The sequence below is a fragment of the Drosophila subpulchrella genome, chromosome 3L (assembly GCF_014743375.2).
Source record: "Drosophila subpulchrella strain 33 F10 #4 breed RU33 chromosome 3L, RU_Dsub_v1.1 Primary Assembly, whole genome shotgun sequence".
In the NCBI taxonomy this organism is placed as follows: domain Eukaryota; kingdom Metazoa; phylum Arthropoda; class Insecta; order Diptera; family Drosophilidae; genus Drosophila; species Drosophila subpulchrella.
This window is the reverse complement of record NC_050612.1, coordinates 24,990,866-25,008,533: the sequence shown is the minus strand read 5'-3', so window position 1 is coordinate 25,008,533 and position 17,668 is coordinate 24,990,866. Positions and strand designations below refer to the sequence as shown.

General features: G+C 47.2%; 4 protein-coding genes across 5 annotated transcripts; 2 read left to right on the top strand and 2 right to left on the bottom strand.

The window, feature by feature from the left end:
* Positions 1 to 292: 292 nt before the first annotated feature.
* LOC119553021 (PAX-interacting protein 1) lies at positions 293 to 9,604 on the bottom strand. The gene is made up of 8 exons (XM_037863077.1): positions 9,236 to 9,604; positions 5,894 to 8,419; positions 5,304 to 5,828; positions 4,504 to 5,136; positions 3,470 to 4,412; positions 2,074 to 3,393; positions 1,777 to 2,008; positions 293 to 1,700 (listed from the first exon to the last, which is right to left on the bottom strand). The coding sequence occupies exons 1-8, from the start codon at positions 9,308 to 9,310 to the stop codon at positions 1,097 to 1,099; spliced, it is 6,858 nt and encodes a 2,285-aa protein (XP_037719005.1). The 5' UTR covers positions 9,311 to 9,604; the 3' UTR covers positions 293 to 1,096.
* Positions 9,605 to 10,121: 517 nt separating this feature from the next.
* On the bottom strand, positions 10,122 to 12,319 carry LOC119554865 (alpha-endosulfine). 2 transcript variants are annotated; one of them, XM_037865948.1, is made up of 3 exons: positions 12,022 to 12,319; positions 11,447 to 11,638; positions 10,122 to 10,936 (listed from the first exon to the last, which is right to left on the bottom strand). In XM_037865948.1, the coding sequence occupies exons 2-3, from the start codon at positions 11,630 to 11,632 to the stop codon at positions 10,763 to 10,765; spliced, it is 360 nt and encodes a 119-aa protein (XP_037721876.1). In that variant the 5' UTR covers positions 11,633 to 11,638; positions 12,022 to 12,319; the 3' UTR covers positions 10,122 to 10,762. The 2 variants fall into 2 exon arrangements, with proteins under 2 accessions (XP_037721876.1, XP_037721875.1); XM_037865947.1 differs by having other exon boundaries at positions 10,308 to 10,936; positions 11,447 to 11,642; positions 12,022 to 12,316.
* A 438-nt stretch (positions 12,320 to 12,757) lies between these two features.
* On the top strand, positions 12,758 to 15,329 carry LOC119554464 (ADP-dependent glucokinase). Its single transcript, XM_037865378.1, has 5 exons — positions 12,758 to 13,048; positions 13,113 to 13,325; positions 13,545 to 13,709; positions 13,768 to 14,494; positions 14,559 to 15,329. The coding sequence occupies exons 1-5, from the start codon at positions 12,906 to 12,908 to the stop codon at positions 14,808 to 14,810; spliced, it is 1,500 nt and encodes a 499-aa protein (XP_037721306.1). The 5' UTR covers positions 12,758 to 12,905; the 3' UTR covers positions 14,811 to 15,329.
* A 140-nt stretch (positions 15,330 to 15,469) lies between these two features.
* LOC119554463 (delta-1-pyrroline-5-carboxylate dehydrogenase, mitochondrial) lies at positions 15,470 to 17,584 on the top strand. The gene has a single exon (XM_037865377.1). The coding sequence runs from the start codon at positions 15,740 to 15,742 to the stop codon at positions 17,471 to 17,473; it is 1,734 nt and encodes a 577-aa protein (XP_037721305.1). The 5' UTR covers positions 15,470 to 15,739; the 3' UTR covers positions 17,474 to 17,584.
* The last annotated feature ends 84 nt before the right edge of the window (positions 17,585 to 17,668 follow it).

Below are 17,668 nucleotides of genomic sequence, written 5' to 3'. Positions count from 1 at the left end.
TAAAAGAAAAGGGAAAGTGAATAGAAGTTAACACCTTGCTGATGATAATTTACGATTCCAATTTTCATTGGGTAAGTAGCAATCAGTAGTCCAGTTTCTTCCAAAAAACGTAGAGCAAGTCTTGAATGCCACATCAAGTCATCCAGGTTAATGGCAATCCGACAAACAAGATGACTCACTCTTTGTCCGTTACATTCTTGGGAAAATGCATCACTGTAACCTATTGGGAATTTTAATCTTGTGTGCAAAAGATAAGAAAGTACCAGTCAGTTCAATTTAAACCCACAATAGATTTTGAGTTAACATTATTTTATTTTTCATACATTTCGTACAATGCCTAACTAGTATTAATATTAATTCGGAAAATATTGGCTTTACCTATTTGAAAAGTACTTAACATACTAATAGCCGACAATATCAATTTCTGTGAAACGTTTCGTATACTCTAGGAAATATATGTGTATATTTGTGTGACTTCCTAAAGCTAAAGGTTCCTGAACCTATAAAAATATATAAAATGATTGTTGCATCTTTTATCCTAACACTAATTAAGGTAGTTCTTTGTTATGTGCTACGTTATATATCTAAACATATCGGTCGAGCTCTTAAAAAATAATTTCCAAAACGATAAGGGCCGTTCAAAAATTTTTAAAAAATGAATTTGAAAAAAAGTAGTAGTCGTCAAAAAGTCAACTAAAATTATTTGAACATATAATCTATTTATTAGCATATTAATAAACGAGAAGATAATTCTCTTAAAAATATTTACAACGCAAAGGATAGGAAAATAGTAGACGAAAATAATCTTAATATCTAGGGATGCATTACGTTTACGATGACCGATATGCCTATGTGCCCAAGACCCTAAAATCTCTACGGCTCTAGCAAAGCCTTTATGAATTGACGAATTCTGTGGACTAGTTTCGTGTTGGTATATCATAAGAATTTGCAGGCTATATTATTTTCTTTAAAGCAGCTCCGTTTTCTCATTGCCTTACTCTTACTTACTTATATAACAGCTCGCATAAATTCATTTGTGACTATACAGTAAGTCTGAGACCATATCGCGGGTCTACAATAACCAGAACACTCGGCGCTAGGACTTGTTACTGTTGCAGCTATTGATGTTGTTGTTGTTATACAAGTAGGGTATCAGGTTGGGCTCGATCTCCAGCTGCTGCCTGAGTATCGAGCTCATGACGAACTCCGTGGACACAATGTGGCACTTTGGGTTGCCATGACGCGTGAGATCGGCGCAGAGATGCATGTCTGTGGGACAGGTCACAATGAAGTAGGAGTCGGGCGCCTGAATATGTGTTTCCGCCACTGCTGCACCACTTCTCCGCTTTGGCTCCACTTTGCCCCCGGACGATTCAATCATTCGGATTATTTCCTCGCGCGCAGGGAAAACGTCCGGCGTCACGTAAAAGTATTTTCCCGCAAAAAGCGTGGAACGAGTGGGTGCGCAAAGCACAGTGTTCAGATTGAACTGCAGGTTCTCGTCCACCGGTATGTGCTGGATGCGATATGAATCGGTAGGTACAAATTTACCAGCTTTGGCACTATCCGCAATCCAGCTCGACTTGAGCACATAGTCCACATGGCAGCAGGCCTGAATCAGTTTGCAGGTACGACTCTCGCGTGTCATGACCAGGTGAGTGGCATCTGCGGGGCTGTCCACCACAATTCCACCCAAAATCCTAAAAGATAAAAAAAAATTAAGTTATTAAAATTCGAATCTAGGCAAAGTATTCAAATGCATGTGGATTTACTTACAACACTGCCTTTTTAAGTGCCTCGGCATCTGCGACCTGGGAGAAAATAACCTTCGGTGGCTTGGTGGTTGTGGGATATTCCAGGCACACAATTTGCTCTGGCAGCTGCTCCTGTTGGAATGAGTTCATCTTCTGGCGCTTAAGTTTGTGCTCGTTGCCATAGGGATCGGACAAATGACGCTTGACCCGCTCGTGCGCCTCCTGCGTAAGATTGATTGGCGCCTTCCAAGCAGCTATAACAAGAAAAAATCCAAATAAGCTTACAATAGAACAAGGCAGCAATTAAAAAAATAATTACTTAGCAGATGGGCCACCAAATTGCATTCGATGCGGAAGGGAGAAACCAGATTGTACTGCTGGTACTTGGGATTGTCGTATTGCGAGAGGCCACTAAGATTGCCGATGCAGACGTCGCTCAGCCAAAGGGCATTGACCATCGGGATGTTCCACTCCTTGGCCGCATTGAACTTGTTGCCCTCGAGCTGCTTGCACACGACCACCGTGTTCACTTTGGACAGATAGGAGGTGTAGATGGCTCCGCACTCCTCGGCCATCTGCTGCAGCCGGACCACCTCCTCGCCTTCAAATCCTTCAGAGGTGATTATGTACCGCTCCAACGGCTTGCGATAGCCAAACTGGCTGGGGAAAGGCAAGTGAAGTGGTTGCCATGGGGGCATCAGTTGCCGCTTCAAGCAAATATCACTCAGCCAGTAGGCTGTCACACAGCGTTTGGCATCCCGTAACGCCTGCATCACCACACCGTGCCGCTGAGTGCGACAAATAACGTGGGTCACGCGGGGGCAGTAGACTCGCTCGATGTCGCCACCAAACTGCCTGATCGTATCTAGCCAGATGGGAAGCTCATCACCGTCTGTTTCGTCGTATTCCACGATGAAGAACGTGCAGCCCACCAGGAAGAGATCAGCCGGCAGCTTTAGGTTGGGATTGTGACCGTAGAACTGCGGCATCGGTATCGGCGGCTGTCCGGGACGGGCCTGTATGTATCCGTGAGGTGTCCGCTGCACTGGCACACCTACGCCCACACCCACAGCCATCTGTTGCTGCTGTTGCGGCGACTGTGGCGGAGCCACAACTATCTGCTGTTGAACCAGATGCTGCTGCGGTGCCTGCTGTTGCTGCGGAAGAGTAACAACTCTGCGCATTTGCTGTTGCTGGAGCAGTTGTTGCTGCTGCTGCTGTTGTTGCTGCTGTAGAATTATCAAATCCTGTTGGGTTCGCGGAGGTCCAGGCACTCCGGCAGAGGCGCTGTGCTGCTGGCCCATCATTCTAAGGGCACCAGCTGCCGACGGTGGCTCGACATGCTGCTGCGGCGCCAGTTGCTGTTGGACCACCATTTGTTGTTGTTGTTGCTGCTGCTGCTGTTGTTGTAGTAGCAACTGTTGCTGTTGTTGCTGTATGGCTCCGGTTACCACCACCTGCTGCACAATCTGCTGCTGCTGGGGCTGCTGTTGTTGCTGCCCATCGGTCAGTTGAATGAGTTGCTGCTGCGGGGTCTGAGCTCCATTGTTTCCTAACCGATTGCTCAACATGTTGGCCAGGGCCGTCTTGGTTTTCAGGTTCATTTGCTGCGGCGTTTGTTGCGGCTGTCCATCGGGAGCTGTGTATAAAGGAGCGGATTAGTACATGAGCAGTAAAATAACACATTTCTACCCAACCTAATATTTTTAACTCACTTGTTGATGTCATGACCAGCGTTTGTGTCATTATGTTGGGGTTTCCGGAGAGAACGCCCCCAGCGCCTGGAGTGGTGGGCGTGCCCGGGGTGGACTGTTGCTGCGGCTGTTGGACGATTGTCTGCTGCTCAATTAGCTGACCGTTGGGTGCAGTCATGAGCTGCACCGTTTGCTTACCCAGCTGCTGCGGACCTTGCTGCTGGATGGGAATCTGCTGAACTCGCAACTGTTGGCGCTGCATTAGCATTTGCTGGTTGGGATCATTGGGGTTAAAGGCCTGTTGCTGTGGCGACTGTTGCTGCTGCGGAGCTCCAACTCCCGGCTGCTGCTGAATCGGACTCAGGCCAGGAGTTCCAGCGCGTACCACAACCTGTCGCTTGCCCTGCTGCTGCTGCAACCAGAGCACCTGTTGCTGCTGTGTTAAACCAGGTGGCATTTGATGTTGGACAATAATGTGCCCCGGCGGAACTGGACCGGTGGGACGTGTGGCGACTATGCTGCCCGGTGCCCCGGGTCGTGGCTGGTAGGCAACCTGCTGCCGAAGCATTACACGTGGTTTGTTTTGCGTATTTAACTTAGCGATGTACTCTGCTCTCTTGAGAGCATCCAACGACATGAGGTGCGAGTGCGTTTTCTCATCCAAGACAATTTTCTGTTGCTGTGGCTGCTGTAATACCAGATGTTGTTGCTGGCCAACCTGCTGCTGTTGTTGTTGTTGAGGTGGCGGCAGCACGATCTGCTGTTGCTGCTGAGGAGGTTGCGGCTGCTGCTGCTGCTGTGGCTGGCCGGGCCAAGAGGTTTGCGGGCGCAGACCACGTGGAACAAATTGCTGCTGTGTCTGAGGCTGAGGCGTAGTTGGTCCGCCGGGCAAGGGCAACGGTGACTGCATCCCCACGCTAGTTGGTGTTCCGGGAGTGCTGGGCGCAACCTGACCAGCAGGGCTCTGAAAAGATAAGGGAAAATTTAAATAACATTAGAAAAAATTACTTTTTGTTTATAACAAAGTTAATGAGAATTTTGGGAGTTCCATTCACCTGGGGCGACCAAAGCTGTGGCTGCATTTGCGGATGTTGTTGCGGAGATTGCTGTTGTTGCTGGAGCAGCAATTGTTGTTGTTGTTGCTGCTGCTGCGGGGGTGGCGTGCGTTGCGGTAGTTGTTGGTGCGTGATAAGCTGCATTATTTGTTGCTGTTGTTGCTGTTGGGGATCGTTGGAAAGCTTCTGTTGCAAAATTTGCTGCTGCTGGGGAGCTTGCTGTTGTTGTATAAGGATTTGCTGCTGTTGCTGTCCCACAAGCTGTTGTTGTTGCTGCTGCTGCTGTTGCTGTTGTTTTTGCATCAACTGCTGTTGTTGTAGGTACTGCAAGCGCTGCGGATCGCTAAGAATTTGCTGGTTGACAACAATCTGTTGCGGCTGCTGCTGCATTTGCATCCTTTGCTGTTGTTGCTGCTGTGGTATAATCTGCTGCTGTTGCTGCAACATTTGTTGCTGCTGCACAAGTTGCTGTTGCGTCTGGTTGACCACGTAAACGTTTTGGCTTTGCGGATTTTGCGCCAGAATTTGCTGTTGCTGTTGAACGCTGAGCTGATTAAAGTGCTGCTGACTGATAATAAAGGTTTTTTGTTGCTGCGGCTGTTGTTGCGGCTGCTGAACTCCAAGAATTTGTTGCTGAGATGGTTTAGATTAAAAGAAAATTTGTATAGTAATAAAATAAGAAAACTATGGTTTAAAAAGATATTATATTGGGGTGTGTTAGAAATCTCCGACGGTTTTGAGGACCAAGTTCCGAGTATAATTGCTGATACTAGGAATATGAAATGAAATAATAAGCATACCTGTTGAGGTTGTTGTTGCAGTTGCTGTTGCTGTGAAAATTGACCAATAATCTGTTGCTGTTGTTGTGGAACCTGTTGCTGCTGTTGAACGTTTGTTGGTGGACGTTGAATTGTTTGCTGAATTATTCGCACTTGACCACCAGCTCCAAGAGCGATTTGCTGCTGTTGTGTAAATTGTACTTGTTGCTGTTGCGGGTGCTGCTGTGGAAGCTGCTGTTGTGGAAGTTGTTGCTGAGCAAGCTGCTGCTGAGGAATCTGCTGCTGCTGACCCGAGGGAAGCTGCTGCACTTGAGGTAGCTGTTGTTGTTGCTGCTGTGGCTGTTGTTGCTGTTGTGTCTGCTGTTGGACCTGCAACATCTGCTGCTGCTTTTGCAGAGCCAAAGACATATGGTTTTGAATGATTTGTTGTCCTTGGGCCGTGGATGTGTTTATAACGTGTCGCTGGGTGATAACCTGTTGTTGTTGTGCAGGCTGAGGCTGTTGCTGTGTCAGGACCTGCTGCTGCTGCTGTTGTTGCTGAATTTGCTAAAATGAAAAAAAAATTCTTTTTTGTAAATATATACAGATTTTGGTAATTTTGTATAATTTACTTGGGGATTTTGTTGTTGTGGCTGCTGTTGTAAGGTCGGCGTGGTAGGTTGTTGTTGCAGTGGTGATTGCCGTGGTGACGGGGTATGCTGCTGTTGTGGTTGTTGCTGCGGTTGCGGTTGCTGCGCCATAGTCTGCTGCTGTGGTTGCGGTGCCATTTGTTGTTGCTGTTGCAATTGCTGTTGTTGCTTTAATTGTTGCTGCCTCATTATTAACGAGTCCTGGTTACTGCTCAGGGCAGAACGGCTGAGTACTTGAGCCACTTGAACAGGATCCGTTGGGTCGATAGGCTTCTGTTGCGAGAATGACTGCTGTGGCTGGACGGCATGTCCTGCTACAGCCTGGTGCTGATGCAGCTTTGCCTGCATTGGAGGAGTTTGCGATATCTGGGGCGACTGTGGAGAAATGTGCTGCGGACTCTGTTGCTGTTGCTGCTGTTGTTGCTGGGCCAATTGTTGTTGCTGCTGCAATTGCATGCGCTGCTGTTGATGAACGGGCTGTTGAAAGGGTTGCATTTGCTGTTGTTGCTGCGGGGACATCATAGGGGGCGGCTGTGGCTGCTGCGGCGAACCCATCATGTGTTGCTGACGATTCTGTTGCATTTGTTGTTGCTGCTGGCGCAAATGGTGCTGCTGGGCGCTCTGTGGCGAGGGTGGAGGTGGCGGGGTCATCTGTGGAGCCGGCGATTGCAGTTGGCGCGGTGACTGCGGTGGCAACATATTGCTGGTAGCATGGTGTTGTTGCTGCTGCAACGATGGCGAGGGCGTACTAGGTGGCATTACCGGTGAACGGTTTTGTACCATCCGTGGCGACTGCTGTTGCTGCAGATTCTGTTGCTGTTGTTGCTGCTGCATTTGCATCTGCAATTGTTGTTGCTGTTGCATTACTTGTTGTAGCTGTTGCTGTATGTTTCTCTGCTGCTGTTGCTGTTGTGGGGTCAGCGCTTGTCCGCTTTGAACGATTTGCTGAAGTTGCATTTGATTCTGGTTCAAAATTTGTTGCTGTCGCATTAGATGTTGGTGTATGATTTGCGGTGAAACGGGTACGGATTGTTGTTGCGGTTGTTGTGGTTGCTGTTGCTGAACAACTTGCTGCTGAACAATCTGCTGCTGTTGCACTATCGCCTGCTGCTGACCCACTTGTTGCTGGACCACCTGTTGCTGTTGCACTATCTGCTGATGGTGCTGGGGGGATTGCACGGGCTGTGGCGTTGTGGACGGAGTCCGTGGTGTCTGTCGACCCGTTGGAGTTGTTGGCAGTCTGGGCGACTGCTGTTGCTGAAGCTGCTGTGGATGTTGCTGTGGGTGCTGCTGGGCAAGCGGCTGAGGATGCTGCTGTGGAAGAGGTTGAGGGTGCTGCTGTGGAAGTGGCTGGGAGTGCTGTGGTTGCTCCTGTTGCATGAGCTGTTGCTGTTGCTGCTGCTGAATCATTTGAATTTGCTGTTGTTGCTGAGACTGCTGCTGCGTGTTTTTCAATTGCCTCTGCTGTATAATGTTTTTGATCTGCTGCTGATTTGGTGGATGCTGCTGCAAATTGGCGGGGATAATCTTCTGCTGCTGAATTATTAATTGCTGTTGATGCTGCGGGTGTGGTGTTGGCCCAGGTGCTTGGGGACCGCCTTGCTGCAGCTGGAGGGGGGATGGCTGTGCTGGCTGCTGGGCTTGTGGCTGTGGCTGGGGGCGCACAAAGACCACCTGCTGCTGGGCGGGCACGGGCAGTTGTTGCTGCTGGATTTGTTCGGCTGAGGCTTGTAACTGGGACTTAATGCTGGCAATACTTTTGGCAGCTGCGCTGTCCTCGCCAAATCCAAGGATGTCCGACAGTGTGGATGTAGCTGAAACAGTGGTCTGCTGCTGTATAATCTGTTGTTGTTGTTGCTGCTGCTGTTGTTGTTGCTGCTGTTGTTGCTGCTGCTGTTGTTGTTGCTGCTGCTGTTGTTGCTGTAGCTGTTGTTGGTGCTGCAATTGTTGTTGCTGGATCTGTTGCTGTTGCGTGGTATGCTGTTTCTGCGTTCTCTGCTTTTCACTGGGCTTCAGTAGTCTCGGATGATACGTCTCCACTGGCATGCAATTCTTGTACTTGAGGCTGTCGGTCACCCAGTCAGGGGTGACGATTATGATGGCATTCTTGGGCAGCGCCAGCGCCTTGTTGTAGATACCACCGTTGGCAGCTCCGCATACCAGATGCGTATTGGTTGCCCCAAAGCTGTGCGTGACGACGGCACCATGGTAGGTCAGCATGGCGTAGAGCCGCCTCCGATCACCGGCCACCACATTGGTGATGGCCACCCGAATGCCCCGCATGAGTCGCAGCTGATTGGGACTCGGATCGAAGGCTCGCGTCGAGGCCATTCGTCCCAGTTTGGCGCTGTGCACGATCCATTGCTCTGTCACGGGAATTGCACTGTACAGGTCCAGGTTCATGGACAACTCCTCCTCGTTGTAGTTGGTGGCGCATATCATATGCGTGATCTGATCCGATAGGAACAGTTTCGATTGGGCGCCACCGCTTTTGAGGAAGCGCTCGATCTGAAAGGTAAAAAAAAAAGTTTTTATGGTAAGCACAACTTTGATATTAACATTTTTTAAAAAAGTAAACAATTATAATCATTGTTGGACAGATAAATGAGAAAATTTGTATAGAACCTTAAGTTTTTCCAAACATGTATTCTAGTTTCTACTTCTCTTCTGTTGTTGATTTTGATATATTTTTAAATCCATTTGATAATATATGAGAAATGATTTATTTCTGATATTTTGACTTTTGCAGATGCTAAAATTGTCTCAAGGGTGGAGATACAATACATGTATGTATGTCACATAAACGTACATTTGCCAGTGATCAAAGTTTAACTTTAATCTAAGTGGCGTAATCTTCAATAAAACATTTGTTTTTTTCTAGACTAATTTCTAACTGGAATACATGTCGTATACGCTATTTTTGAGTACCATTTGGGAGTTACTATATCTGTATATGTAGGAAAATATATTTTTCAAAAGCGAACAAGTTATCACTGGTGCCCAATGTCTTATCTTGCACTGTAAGCATTGACTTCTGAGTTATTACCCCTTTAAAGGGGTATTAAAACACAATATTTTGGTTCACTTTGAAAAACCAAAACAAAATCAGTTGATTTCGCACCAATACAACCTAAAGTACACAGACACACAGACGGCAATTTGCCGGCAACATTTATGGCGCGCATTCGGCCAGGTGCCCGGGTCACCCTGTCCGCCCGCGCCTAGAGCCACCCTGTGCGGACGAGCACAGACACACGCACACTCACACACTCACACGCACAATGAAAGTACAGCAACAGCGGAAGATTCTTTTCGCAGATTTACCTCTTCGTCCAGGTTTCCCAGCACAAAGTATATCACATCCTCGAACAGTTTCTCGCTTATCTTTAGGTTCTCCATGGCGCCGCCGTTTGTTTGGCCACTTGCACTTCTCTGGCGGCGCTAATTTCACTTTTGCTTTTGTTATTGCTGTTGCGGCGGTTGCTCGTGGGCATCTACATTTCAGCCTGTTTTCTCGTCTTGGCGCTGGTTTTACCCGTTCGCGCAGTTCGGAAAACGGTTGTTGGCACGGTCCTTATTGCGAAGTGCATTCCAGATGCAGTTTAAATCCAAAAAATTGCATTTAAACTTCAATTTTTCTCTTTTATCACCGCTGTGCCTTTCGTCTAGAGCTGGAACCGAAAACGATGTTTATTACAAACTATCGATATATTCAGCATTGCGCAAAATCGATATATCCTGGAATAATCGATTGTTTAACAAACAATTGGTTGAGAACTTGGATACATTTATTTGACGTGACTCGTTCCTGGTTCCGAACTTTGGCTAGGTCCCACAGTGGGACAAACGGTCTTTATTTGACTAAAATATATATCAATTAGTTAAAGATTGTATCTTTATAACGCCCTTATCTTCGTAATTCGGACAGATCCTATAGGGCATGACATTGTAAAAAATCGAGATAATGGCTTCCAAATAATTTGTTATTTCAATAAATTTAATAAACTACAGAACTTACAACTGTCTCATTATTTTGGCAATCTAATTTGGCTGCCAGTCAATTTGAATAACAAATTCCCTCATCCGAATGTTTTTCAACTAATTAGGCGCATTGCCACCCAGGCACTTATCACTTAGGTAAACATTTGCCCGGCTCATCTTCCGATTCAGTTGTTAGGTTAGCGCCCCAGGAAATCATCACATTTTTAAGTAGTACGTACATACATTTATTTTAGCTCCGCTTGATTTACAAATTGCTTTCAACTCGACAGTTTGGCTTTCGCATTAAAAATTTAACTCTGCAAGCAGCAGCGACCTATTTTATTTCGAGAAATTCCTTCAACTGCTTATGATTGGGTGCTCTTTTTAATTGAAATATTTCCCATGCAAAATTTAATTTTTTTTTTTGAAACTATTATAAATTATAAGAAGTTGAGGGAATCCCAGTAATGTACGAGAACCGTGTGTGTGTGGCTGGCTCCAAACTTAAATTTATTATGCTCGTAATACTTACAGCTACGTACGATCAGGGTAAGTTATGTTAATGTTACAGAGATTTTGCAGAAAAATTTCGCGTTGCTAGGCTCGCCATCATCGCTTCCCCGGCCTGAGAAATGGATCTTGAGATTGGCCAATAAGTTTGCGATTGGCGTTTAAAGTTTTCGGGGTAACACGGAACGGAGAACTACAAATTCAGTTTAAACTTTTCGCGAAATGCCCGCACAATCCGGCAGCAGCCATCTTAGCATAAGGATAATCTTTAAAATTAGGCATACAGAGCATTTGAAGTGGGATCTAGGGACAGGATGCAGTTGAGGTTGTGGCTACAGTAGATGTGGAGAGGTGAGTAAATTAGCTCGTCGCGGGGAACTTGTTACAGGGTTGGATGATCGAAGTCTTGCGCGCCGGCACGGTTTCGGGCGTGGGAATGGCCTCCCCGGTGGTATTCTTGTTGGCAAAGACCTGCTTGACGCCGCCACCCTTCTGTTTGGCCATCTGGTAGTCTCCCGAGTCGAAGAACTTTTGCTGCGTGGAAGAAATTAGTTGCATATTAGAGTGCGGCTAACGACATGTTTACGTCATTTTGTAAATGACAAAGCTATCACTATTTATATTACTTATTTATTGATTTTTACAATGTAAGCCTAGCTAATGTATGAAAACTGTCTATAAAATGAAAGTGTATCGAAAGAACGTCTAACATTGCTTATGGGAATGGTTAAATTTCATTGATTTTCGGAAGTAATCTATTGTTACCAAGTTCCAAATGAACTTGAATCGATTTTTGGTTGGTATATCGAGGGATGAGATGATATTCTATGACACCATCAATGGAAATGTTTTTAGTTGCCTTTGTCATTCGTTTGGCCTGCCGATAAAAAAGGTTTCTTGAAGATTGATTCTTAAAATCTGTCCACTACATTCTAACCACTTATATATTATTATATTGATTGAAAATGTTTTTATTGTAACACCGATAGATATGGTACTCATTATTATGGGTCTTATGACGCTTTAGGGGTCCTAAGCACTCACCCCCTTCTGCAGCCTTTTCTGTAGGAAGGCCGAGTGCCCGCCGGGCACGCGCATCCCGCTGGGATACTTGGACTTGAGCTTCTCCTCCTCGATCTTCTCGAGATCCGTGAGGTTGGCCTGCTCGGCGGCCTCGTTGTCCTGGGGCGTGGTGGCCGGGCTGTTGCTGTTTTCCTCCGCTGAGCTCATCGTGGACTGCCTTGTGGGACAAAAGCAAGTCGGAGATTGGATTGAGATTGGCGAAGGTGCGAAAATGGCGACATGGAAAATGAGAAGCGGGGCGGAAAATGGGGAGGAATCACAGGGGCAACGAAATTCGGAGGCGCGCAAAATGCCAAGATAAAGTTGCATTTCATCACACACACACGCGAAGCTCGCGCACACACACAGGCAAGCAAATCCAGGGCAGGCGCACGCACACTTGTTAAATATATGGACGCGAAATATTATAGTAATAATCGGATGTGCAAATATTGTTTTAATTTTTTATATGCACCCATACGCAGGCGAAAAAGGCCAGTGTGTGTGGCGATGCGGATGCCTGCGAGTGTGTGCGTGTGCAAGGCGTAGTTGCTCACCTTTTCCTGTAAAATTTGACGATTAACTGTTGTTTTCCTCCTCCTTTTGTTCTTCACCCTTCTGCTTATGCGCCTCCTTCCCTGGAATCGAATCGGTTTTGCCAATTAGCGGACCTCACTGCTATTCGCAACGCAACCAATTGGGGAAAATGCTTGCTGTTCGGCTAAATCAGGCTGTTACGCTACACGAATTTTATATATTGAGTGAGGTTGAAAGTCTCAAGGCAATGCGATTCAAAAGTAAAATTATATTAACACATTACAGACGCTGCTGGGAGATGATAGAGATGAGTAACCTTTGGCGATATATCGATAGGCTTTGCGTAACACTATCGGGTTGGCAGTTTCGATGGCAAGCGATAGCGATTGCACGGAGTGCCCGTTAAACTTGAAATTCGGAAGATAAATACAAATTACAATTGTCTTTGCTTAAAAGAGATTTCTTTAAAACCTGCGATAATGATCCTTGGTAAATGTAAACCAGTGACTGTATATTTTTTTTTTGTACAGGGGAACCACAGTAATCGCTTTGTGCTGAAATGGAGTAGAATTTATATTGAAGTACGTAATAATTATGACCAAATTTAGCTTTCTGCTATTTCTTTGGCACACCCAGTAGAAATAACAAAATGTATTAATAGAATTAAAAATGTAGCATAAAATTAAAAAAAAACCGTTTGTAGCTCGATACTATCGCTATCATGGAAAACCCGTAGATAGTGCCATCACTGGCTTGAAAGCACTACCAAGGAAAAAGGGCGATATTCCGGCTGATAAGGAATTTGGAGTAGCCGAGCAGCGAAAAGTCACAGATAAAATTGCTTGGAGTCGTCGATTGGGGAACGGCAACCTAAGGAGGAGCAACCACACAAACCACGCCCACAATGACCGCCCTGCGATACATGGGATGGGTCACCGGCTGTTCGGTCCTCACAGCCTTCGTTTCCATCATTTGGCAGGCGTTTCTCTCGCTGCAGACGCTTAATAGGACCACTGTCCTATTAAGTGGTCTCTTGGCCATCGAGGGGTGAGGATTGTGGAATATTGTCAATACATATCTACATATCTATCTATGTATCTATGAACTGTAGATCCCTAAAGCGCCCCGCCTTGGAACCGGCGCCGAAAGTGGCCATCGGATACGGAGCCTGCACGGATCTGCAGATAAATGCCACCGAGTTTCTGGAGCGCTACTATAGCCGTCGCATTCCGGCAGCCACGACAGGATCTCGGGAGATCGTCAACAACGAGGACGAGCTGCTGCAGTCCTTTGCCTATTACTTTCAGAACGGAGCTGCAGCGGAGTAAGTACCTCAAATCTCTAGTTTGCAGACATAAACGGGTACATTTGTCCCACATCACCATTGAAAATTAATTTCCAATTTGATTCATATCAAGGGAAATTGTTTCCCTCTTATAATTTAGTTAAAACTTAATCCTTTAACATCTTTTTAGTGTAAAGATCTGCAAGAAGTAATGAAAAACCCCTGTAATATAACAATCTTTCCCTTACCTTTTTCCAGACGGGTGATGGCAAACAGTACCCTCTTCAAGCAACTTGTGGGCTACGCTAAGGTAATGGATAAAGAGCGGATCCAGTGGTACATGGGTGGAAATGCTCCGCTGATGGCTGTGCGCTTCTTCATGGAGGGAGCTGAAGTTCTACTGGGCGCCCACATGTCTAAAAAGTATTAACCAATCTCTAAACTCTCTGTTCCACCGAACTCATTATAAAATATTATCCAGATTACGTCCCCTGCTGCCCAAGGAGATTCGTCTGGCTGGCGACGAGATCCCAAACGATGATATACATCTTATTCTGGAGTACAAAGCCGGCGATACCTGGGGATCATACGTGGCGCCTCGGGCCAATCGGTACATTCTACACAACGACCGGAATAATCCGCATCTGAGGGCGGTGGAGCAGTTAACGGATGCCCTGAAGATCTATCAACCACAGCTGCTGGTGGTCAGCGGACTGCAGATGATGGACATGTTCACCTTTAATCCTGGCGAGCGCGAGGCGCGCCTGCAGCAAGTACGGAGACAACTAACCAGCCAGCCCGCAGATACTTTGAATCACTTTGAGATGGCTTCCTACGTGGAGTTGCAGCTGCTGCAGCAGCTACGACGTTATGTCCTTCCCTACGTAGACTCCCTGGGCATGAACGAACAGGAGCTGTCCAATCTGCAGCAGGTGCTCGCATACGGACGGACTACCTTGGCCACCGACTGGAATCCTCGCATTGCCCACACCCTTGACCAGATGCGGCAGGTCTTCATCAGCCTGCTCGAGGATTACGGCGACCGAAGTGGTACGGATCCCAGGCGGCGCCGAGTCTCGCGAATCCACGTGCACACTTTGGCCTACCAGGCTATCCTCACCACTGCGGACTCCAAGTGGAAGAACACCCGAGCTGCGGCGGCCAAGGCGGCTCTCACTGCTCACCGATACGTCTGCAAGTCCCAGTTTGTGAGTCTTATATTCCTGATTTTAATTCGCTCTGTATACTAATTACTTACTAATCGTTTTGCAGATTAATCCGGAGGCAGTGCTGCAGGTCCTGGACGACAGTTTCGCCACCTCGGCGCAAACGAATGCTCCTCGGATGCGGATCGGTGCAGCCAGTCCTGTGCCCTGTTGGCGGGAGTATATTGAGTACGGTCGCAAGCGGCAACGCCTTGAGGTGGAGATTTGTGTGGCCCCGGTGCTGGTGTGCCGCGAGGCCAGGAAAACAGCTGGAGCTGGCGACAACATCTCCGCCTCCGGATTGGCGGCACAGTTGTAGGAGCGACGATGACGATAGAACCGGAAAGACTGCATAGTACTTCACTAGAAACCTGCAATCCAAGACTCGAGTAGAAGGCCAGGACGTAACCCCGAAGCATTCCCCCGCTGGATGGACATGGACTCGGCATGTTTAGCACCTTAGTGACCTTAGAAACGCGTTACCTTCACACAAATCTGACGAAAATGCTCAAGCGATAGCACCAAGCAAACAACGACTCCCATGAGACCACATATCCAGATGAGTTTTAAGGCATAGTGCAGATTTCTGCTTCTGTCCTCTCATCATCAACGTAAATTCCATGTGTTCAAAATTATTCCTAATGCAACAGCATCGATGTTCGGAAACGAAATCCACCTAGTCCTAAGTTTTGTTAGTCACTAATTGTATGTTTTGACATATTTGAGCCATTCCTAATTACAATTTGTTTTGCGCACTTGGTTTCAAACTTAAATAATGCGGCAACGAATTAAACAGGCGTTTACGTACTGTAAGATAATTGTGAACCTGTATACCCAATCTTTAATTTTTACTCATATTATTTCCTTTCTCATTCGGATCAAAACTGATGTGATAATTAGAATTTAAAATTTGTGTTGTCCCCATAAATGTGTTGATATACTTTAATTTTACATGTACATTTGTATACTCAATATCTATTCTAATTTATATTTTTGTACCAGTCCTTACAATTTGTTTTACGCAAATCCTAAAATTTGCAGTGCGTTTCCAGATTGTACCCTTATAATTTGATACCCTTTCAAATTCAGCACACAGACTGCCTTTCCACAACTGTCTTACATCTGCGAAACGCACTGTTTAAACACAGATTTACACATATATTTTTCTACACTTAAGCAAACGCATATAAAACTGGCAGATGTAGAATAAATTCCTGTTAAAAGCTTCAAATTGAAATTGTACAAGCGATGCTCAAGCTGGGAGTCGCGGTCCCCACTCGTTGGTCCCTTAGATGGCGTCACCTGGCAATGGCTGGGATCAGAGGCGAGGCGAAACTCTCTGTGGGCATGGAGAAGACCAACAGGCAGCAGGAGCAGGAAGAGAAGCAGCCGGAGGTTGAGGCGACTGAAGATTCTCCAAGGAGGCAGAGAAATGAGAGTGTGCTGATCAATCATGCCATTCACGAGATAAAACACAGACCATTGGAGGTACCAACAATAATTGGCGACGATCCCGTTTATACCATGGATAAACAGCAGGTCTCTTGCCCGCATCACCTCAAAACGAATCTGGCCCATGTTTTCTACGCCAATCGCAAGCAAATCGAGACGGCAATCAGGTCGGCTCTTTCGACGCAGGGAACTTGGAGTCTGGTACCCATCGCAGAACGCCTGGCCATTTGGCGCCGGGCAGCGGATATTATCGAGGAGGATGAGTTGCGGTTACGAGTGTTCCTGATGCTGACCCTTAGCAAAACATCCGATGATGCCACGCGGGACATAAGGAGACTGCTCAGCTCGCTTAGGGCAAATGCTGATTACCTGGAGCACCTGTCCGAACTACGCTTTGAGATCCAGGGCGATATGAATGTCTTCCCCAGCTTCCACTTGCGACCTATGGATGGCTTTGTGGCTGCACTGGCGCCATTTGAATCGGTGGCCCTGTCCACCAGTTTGGCCCTCTGTCCTGCTCTCATGGGCAATACGGTGCTGTGGAATCCCTCATTGGAGGTGGCACCAGCCAGTTTTCTTATCCACCGGGCCTTCCAGGAGGCGGGCCTGCCCAGCGGTGTAGTCAACTTTGTGCCGGCCAACGAGCGTCTGTTTCTGGACACCATCACGGATGCCGTTCACTTTGCCGGTCTGAATTCCCAGGGCAGTGCGGCCGGGTACAGGCATGTGCACAAGCTGGTGAGCGATCGGATGGAGCGATACATCTGTTTCCCTCGTCTGGTGGCCGAGTGTCCGGGTCAGAACTTCCATTTTGTCCATGCCAGCGCCAAGGTGGAGTCCGTGGTGACGGCTACCATCCAGGCGGCATTCGGATTCGCCGGTCAGTACGCCAACTCGCTGTCCAGGATGTATGTGCCCTCATCCATTTGGCCGCGACTCCAAGAAGAACTGTTGGAGGCCACAAAGCAGTTGAACGTTGGGGATCCCGTCCAGCCGGAAACGGATATGGGGGCAATGGTAAATATAGAGGGATTTCAACGGATGCAGAGCCTAGTGGAGCGCACTAAGAGCATGGAGGTGTTATGCGGAAGCAGCTGCGACGACAGCATTGGTAGGTTTGTCCAGCCGACGATTATCCGGGTGGTGGATCCATTAGATCCTCTGCTTTGTGAGCCCTGCAGCGGACCCTTTTTGCCCGTGTTCGTTTACGCGGACGACTCCTTTGGGGAGGCTCTCAAGCTGGCTGCCAACCAGTCCAGATACGCGCTCTCCGGCTCCATCTTCGCCAGCCGGGATGAGGTGATCCTGCACTGCCTCAACCAGCTCCGCATGTCCGCCAGCAATCTCTACGTGAACGAGCGTTGCACCGGCAGCCACTACGGATTGACTCCGTTCGGTGGCAATAGGCTGTCCGGGACGAACGATAAATCCGGATCTGCCTACTTTCTAATGCGCTGGAGCTCGCCGCTGCTGATCGAGGAGACCGTGGAGGGGCCAGTCCCGTCGCAGGGATCCAAAAAGTTTCCTTAAAGCTGCTGATGGGACGGGGATTCTTTAAGAAGTACAATAAATGTATGTTTCTTAGGAAATTTAATTTGGCTATTACAACGAGTTAGCTGGTGAATAAATAAATGATAAAAGTACTTTTTGGACGGATTTCTTTTCAGTCTATTCAGGAATTTTCATCTCCTTACAAAACAATTTAAATTGTAACGGATTTTAAAT

What these genes read in the sequence shown, in the direction of transcription:
- LOC119553021 (XM_037863077.1), bottom strand. Translation starts at nt 9,310, where the DNA reads ATGGAGAACCTAAAGATAAGCGAGAAACTGTTCGAGGATGTGATATAC. An exon ending in CACAACAACAAAATCCCCAA is followed by an intron (nt 5,829 to 5,893) that starts GTAAATTATACA and finishes TTTTCATTTTAG; the next exon opens with CAAATTCAGCAACAACAGCA. An exon ending in TTTGGTGGCCCATCTGCTAA is followed by an intron (nt 2,009 to 2,073) that starts GTAATTATTTTT and finishes TTCTTGTTATAG; the next exon opens with CTGCTTGGAAGGCGCCAATC.
- LOC119554865 (XM_037865948.1), bottom strand. Translation starts at nt 11,632, where the DNA reads ATGAGCTCAGCGGAGGAAAACAGCAACAGCCCGGCCACCACGCCCCAG. An exon ending in AGAAAAGGCTGCAGAAGGGG is followed by an intron (nt 10,937 to 11,446) that starts GTGAGTGCTTAG and finishes TCTTCCACGCAG; the next exon opens with CAAAAGTTCTTCGACTCGGG.
- LOC119554464 (XM_037865378.1), top strand. Translation starts at nt 12,906, where the DNA reads ATGACCGCCCTGCGATACATGGGATGGGTCACCGGCTGTTCGGTCCTC. An exon ending in GGTCTCTTGGCCATCGAGGG is followed by an intron (nt 13,049 to 13,112) that starts GTGAGGATTGTG and finishes TATGAACTGTAG; the next exon opens with ATCCCTAAAGCGCCCCGCCT. An exon ending in GGCGCCCACATGTCTAAAAA is followed by an intron (nt 13,710 to 13,767) that starts GTATTAACCAAT and finishes AATATTATCCAG; the next exon opens with ATTACGTCCCCTGCTGCCCA.
- LOC119554463 (XM_037865377.1), top strand. Translation starts at nt 15,740, where the DNA reads ATGCTCAAGCTGGGAGTCGCGGTCCCCACTCGTTGGTCCCTTAGATGG.